Raw genomic sequence first — 5,956 nt, forward strand, 5'->3', positions numbered from 1 at the left:
CCCACACGCCGCTCTCTCTCTCTCTCTCTCTCTCTCTCTCTCTCTCTCTCTCTCTCTCTCTCTCTCTCTCTCTCTCTCTCTCTCTCTCTCTCTCTCGCTCTCTCTCTCTCTCTCGCACTCTCCTTCTTTCCTTTCTCTCTGTCGCGCTCGCTCTCTGCATCGTAATTAGTCTACGGAAGCCATTTGTGGATAACGACATCGACGTCGTCGCATAACACATGTATATTATTAGCTGTTGGCCAGAACAGGACGTCGGCTTCTGGACACGACGACGTCGAAGTCAGTCGTTTACGAATGGCTTCCGTAATCATACATGTATTATTAGCTCTTCTTCCGATCGATGAGATCACCCTCTGGTGCACGAATCTGTGCAGTTTCGATTGTCGCCGCGAACATCGTGTGAAACCACTGATCTCTATATACTAAGTTGTTTAGTAAGTTACTTAGTTAATTAGTCAGTTACTTAGTTAGTGAGTTGCTTAAGCGGGGGACACACCATGCGAATTTCGCTGCGATCATATCCGCAGCGAAATTCGCGGCGAAAATATTCGCACTCGATCGCATGCGATAATTGAGCGGACACACCATGCGAATTTATTCGCACGACCGCAGCGGACACACTAAACGGGATCTACTGTCTGTCTTTACTGTCTGTACGCAGCGGTAAAACTCCGCAGCGAAAATATCAAACATGTTTGATCGCTGCGAATTTCGGTGCGGATGAAATTCGCCCGCGCTTGAGCGTACAACGCCATGTGAATTCCGCGGCGGTTTTAAAATCCGCTGCGGTCGTGCGAATAAATTCGCATGGTGTGTCCCCCGCTTTAGTTAGTAAGTAAGTTACTTAATTAGTTTGTTAGTTAGTTAGGTATAGTATACAGAGATCAGTGTGTGAACCCCCTCCGATTACGCGCCCGTCTGCGTGCGCGCGTGCTGTGTGTTTTTAACCGTGTTTACAACAACAACACGCATCAACAGATGTTCGCATCGACGTGTTACTTGGCGCATAATGCGATGCTAGTGTGGTATAGAGCGCAGGAGTGTGTGAGGGGAGGGAGAGAGAGAGAGAGAGACAGAGACAGAGAGAGAGAGAGAGAGAGAGAGAGAGAGAGAGAGAGAGAAGAAGAGAGAGAGTAGTAGTAGGACGGGGAGGGGGGAGAATGGAGAAAGTTAACATAAAAATAAACAAGATTGAATGGGATTAGGAGAGACAGATCGCGATACTTAGTGATAGAGAGACAGATTGCGATAGTGATAGAGAGACAGATGGCGATAGTGATAGAGAGACAGATCGCGATAGTGATAGAGAGACAGATCGCGATAGTGATCGAGAGACAGATCGCGAGAGGAAACAAGAACGGGAGACGGAGAGACAGCGGATGACGAGAAATGGAGAGAGCGGCAGAAAGCGAAAGAGTGAGGAGTGGGAAGGAGATGGAGAGGGGGAGGGAGATAGAGAGAGGCGTGAACGATTATTGCTATCGATAAAGGAAAACCTACATGCGCGAACATTGAAGCAAACGGTATTGTGCGAACAATGCTGGATTTTATTTAAATACGCCAATAAATACGTGATTTATTCTGATAAAGATGTCCGCAAAAGATATACATTGTTGATGGTAAAGCTTTTCACGATCACTGACAATGTGAATGCGTGCGTAAGCAAAACACAGAATAGTCTGTAGCGCAGGCACATTTGGGTAGGGCTCGGATTTAACATGTCATTTCATATAAACGTCTTATTCAGAATTATTTCATCATTTACCCATATCATATTATGTTATAACAATATCAATAATAACTTAAATACATGATTTTTGAACTCATACATGTACTGATACCTGTCTACCTATACGCACAAACGCACGCATGCACATATGCACGCACGCACGCATGAACACATACATGCACACCACAGGCACTTGGAACGTCTCAATGAAAAAAATAATGGTAAATAAACACGAAATGTATTTACTACCAGTCTTAATGTTTCTCTACTCTATTTCGCCTATTATTGTCGAAAACTTGCTGTAAATACCGTTCAAATGCTCATCTGCAACACACAAGTACACCGCACGCACCCCCTGTGCACAAACAACAAGAATAAAAGGGGACTCGTGTTATTTACGATTATTTTTTTTATTGAGACGGTCCAAGTGCCTGTGATGCACACATGCACGCACGCATGCACACATGCACGCACGCATGCACACATGCATGCACGCACGCACACGCACGCACGCACGCACGCACACGTACACAGGTATGGGAATATGCAGTTGCACAACAGCTGCATTCCTTATAACCGACGTAGCGACGCTGTCTGTCAATATGGATGACGTGTCTCTAATATATTACCTACTACGCTTGTATCAACGCATGTGCTGCAATCAGTATGCTTGATTGGCACTCGCGATGTTAATAAATGTAATGATATGTGACTATATTGACAAGCGCCTGCGACATGTGTCGTAGTAAACACGCTTACTATATATATATATAACCTGAAACTGGACGGATTGTATGAGATCTGAACCATCACTACGACTACACTTGCCTTTTTCATACGTTCGGTGGAGGGGCCTCCCTCGAACGCTGTATTCATACTCTCCCTCTAATACTTACTGCACTCCTACTACGTATCAGCCTGTAACTGGCTACTACCCTCCTTTTCTCCCGTAACTGGTTTTGGTCTTCCTTTCCCCCTGTAACTGTCTTCTCCCTTTCCCCCTGTAACTGTCTTCTCCCTTTCCCTTTTCCCGTATGTGTCTGGGTGTCCTTCTTTACCTTGTATAACTGGCGTCTGTCATTTTTCCTCTCGTGACAGGCTGCTGTCTTCCGTTCCCCTTGTAACTGGCTGCTCTTCCTTTTCTCCCGTAACTGGCTTCGTTCATTTTTGTCTCCTGTAACAGGCTGCACTCTTCCTTTCCCCCTGTAACAGGCTGTGCTCTTCCTTTCCCCATGTAACTGGCTGTTCCCTTCATTTTCCCCCGTAAGTGGCTGAGTGTCTTTCTTTCCCTTGTAACTGGCTACGCCCTTCTTTACCCCGTAACTGGCTGCGCATCCTCCTGTAACAGGTTGCTGTCTTCCTTTCCCCTTGTAAATGGCTTCTCCTTTCTTCTTCCCCCACGTAACTGGACGGATGTGTCTTCCCCGTTCCCGATACGGGCTGTACATTTTCCATTCCCGGAGGAAAAGAACCCGTCCCTTGAAATTTCCATGAATTCCCCGTTCCCCTCTCGTAGCTGGATCGGATGCCCGTTAGACGTTGGATCGGATTAGCCGCGTGTCGCGACTCAACTCAACAATTTCACTCGCACAATTGCATCCCACTAGCACATATCTACGAAAGCCTAGAAGGCTCATGCGAAATGCGAAATCTGAAGCAACCAATCAAAGAATGTGTTGGTCTTGACGAATCACATGGCCGATTATTATAATTACTACAAAGACAAAGATGGCGGCCATCTCGATTACAAACAATGTGTTATAAAATCTTTAATTCAATAGCACTAGCATGTTACCCGTCTTCGAAGGTTTTTTTGAGGTGTGCATATTCGTTGTACAACAGTACAGTAGACTTCCCATTAGTCGTCACACCTCATTGTTTGTAATCGAGATGGCCGCCATACACATAATAAATATACACATAGAAAAATTCACATAAATATACACATAGAAAAATTCATCTTTCTAGTGCTCCCGTCAGGTGTTTTCACCTTAGACCTCGTAATCTTCATCTCGAATTTTGCATTTCGCATTTCGCAATTCGCCGTTCGCATTTCGAATTTCGCATGAGTCTTCTGGGCTTTCGTACATATCCCCTTCAATTGCTCTACGACATTTATGTGGAGCAACGAGAGAACACCGGCGTGGTTGACAGAAAGGAAGTTGATGAGCGCCGCATCCTCGTTAGCCATTGTGTTGGTTTATGGTGTGCTATACTTCTTATTACGCTGTCGGGCTGTGCCGTGCTATACAGTCTGGTATCCTACTATAGTCACATGACCGATGACGACACTACATGCGTTTAGCAACGGGTATGACGTCAGACTTGATGACCTCATCACAGACGCTTAGCAGGCAATAGAATGGCAAATCGGCACACGTCATCGAAAACGTTTAGCAGACGCCGTGACATCGATACGGGGGACGGCCGCCACGAACAGTTAGCAATCGATGTGTCAATTCCGTAGGCGTCATCACATACGCTTAACAGACGACATGACGTCAGTTTCATTAACGTCATCACCGGCGCCTAGCGAACGACGCGACATCGGTTCGATGACGTCATCACATATGCTGAGCAAGCGACGTGACGTCAGTTCCACGCGTTCTGTCTGCTCATCTCTTCGAACGTCATCGACGCCTGCACGCCTGGCAGAAGCTTTCTCTCCCACATCTCTAGCGAGTGCTGAAAGCTGGCGCTCATGTTCACAGTCGGCCATCGCTTCTTGACGAGGTTGAACGCGCAGCGCAGCGTCATGTCGTGGTACTTCATCATGTACTGTATAATGGCGCAGGTGGCGCGCGAGTCGCCCTCGAGGCTGTGCACGAGAACGTTCTTGTCTTTGCGACGCGCCGCTTCGATGAACGTCGATATGTCCTCGAAGTACGGCAGCATGTCCGTGTTGCGACTCTCGCCAACCCCTAACCAGAGACGCGCGCGCGGGTGAGAGGTTTCGAGCGCGCACGTGCACGGACAGTCGCTCTTGCGGTGTCGCGGGATCTGGTGCGGCTCCATGTTGGAGATGTCGACGATGCTCTCGATGTTGAGCTTGCACAGCAGGTGCTCGTTGTAGGCCGTCTCTATGTTTCCGATGAAGAGAAAATCGAGAATCTGCGAGCAGTTTTCGTCGCGGTAGAAGTTCTTGCCCGCAAGCTCCTGCAATGCGTGAATTTTATTATTCGCTCATGTTAATATTACCTGATCTAATGTTGTTTCTTTCCCCGACCTTGTGAGATAGTTTCCCGAGTCTATTTCCAATGTTTTTTTAAGAGACCCGACAAAACAACGATTTATTTATCATTATAACGCTTATTATTGTAAAATAGTTGGTCTGCGACTAAATAACGTGGTAGCAAAACGGCATCGACGATTTTGGTGTTTTTAGAAATTCGGGAAAACTAGGCGCTTCATGATTATTAATTGAAGTGAGAGATTGCGTTGTCTCCGCACCGCTCTACTATAAGTGTATAATTTCAACAGAATAATATTTCTTTTAACATTTAAACTGCAGGGTGTCTTATAATTAATACAGGCAGACACTGCAATAGACAATTATCATATAATTGTACTTGTTAGTATATCCTCTCGACTTGCAATCAATCATTTTCAAATGTTCAATATAATATGTCTTTTGCCCATATTGGGCATGCACAAACACAGACTCCTGCCTATGATACAGTAGGCCTACATAGAAATGCTGGAAAAGTTGGCGCCTTATAATTACTAAACTTTGATATTTGGATAGATATTTTTCACGTTGTTACTGTTTATTGGGTAGGTTAAAGTGAGTTCTTTCAGCAATAGATAAGTAGACACGACAATATTATTGTAGATAACGGACATGAATGCTTTTGCCAAGCACCAATTAGTAAACCATACAGTTGTTAAGAGATAAAACGACTGATATTCCTTGGATAATTATGTCCATTTCAACGTTCTCAGTCGATCTCAGTTCTTCTTGAAAGGGAATATTAGTTTAGAAGATACGCGATCAACCAGCCGGAGCGAATCAAGCAAATGAAAAGACCTGTTATGTAGTGTAATCATAAAAATAAATTCTGTATGAAGTCCCTTAACGTAGAGATGAATTCCTCAGTAATTGGCTATGACAAGGCATATCTCACCATGCATCCAGCGTGGAACCTAATGCTAGGGGCACACGAGCGTATTTTATCGCCCGATCGCGGCGATTAAAATCGCAAGCGAATTTAATCGCCCGATCACGAA

The 5,956-nt window shown here is 45.3% G+C and overlaps 1 protein-coding gene across 1 annotated transcript in view; it reads right to left on the minus strand.

The window, feature by feature from the left end:
* Positions 1-3,614: 3,614 nt before the first annotated feature.
* Positions 3,615-5,956, minus strand: part of LOC106807002 (dual specificity protein phosphatase 16-like) — a 5,911-nt gene continuing 3,569 nt past the window's right edge. The window contains exon 2 of the mRNA XM_014809200.1: positions 3,615-4,885. Coding sequence (XP_014664686.1) covers positions 4,322-4,885 — 564 coding nt within the window. The 3' untranslated portion in view covers positions 3,615-4,321. The remainder of the gene's footprint in view (positions 4,886-5,956) is intronic.

The sequence above is a fragment of the Priapulus caudatus genome, unplaced genomic scaffold (genome assembly GCF_000485595.1).
Source record: "Priapulus caudatus unplaced genomic scaffold, Priapulus_caudatus-5.0.1 Scaffold189, whole genome shotgun sequence".
NCBI lineage: Eukaryota > Metazoa > Priapulida > Priapulimorpha > Priapulimorphida > Priapulidae > Priapulus > Priapulus caudatus.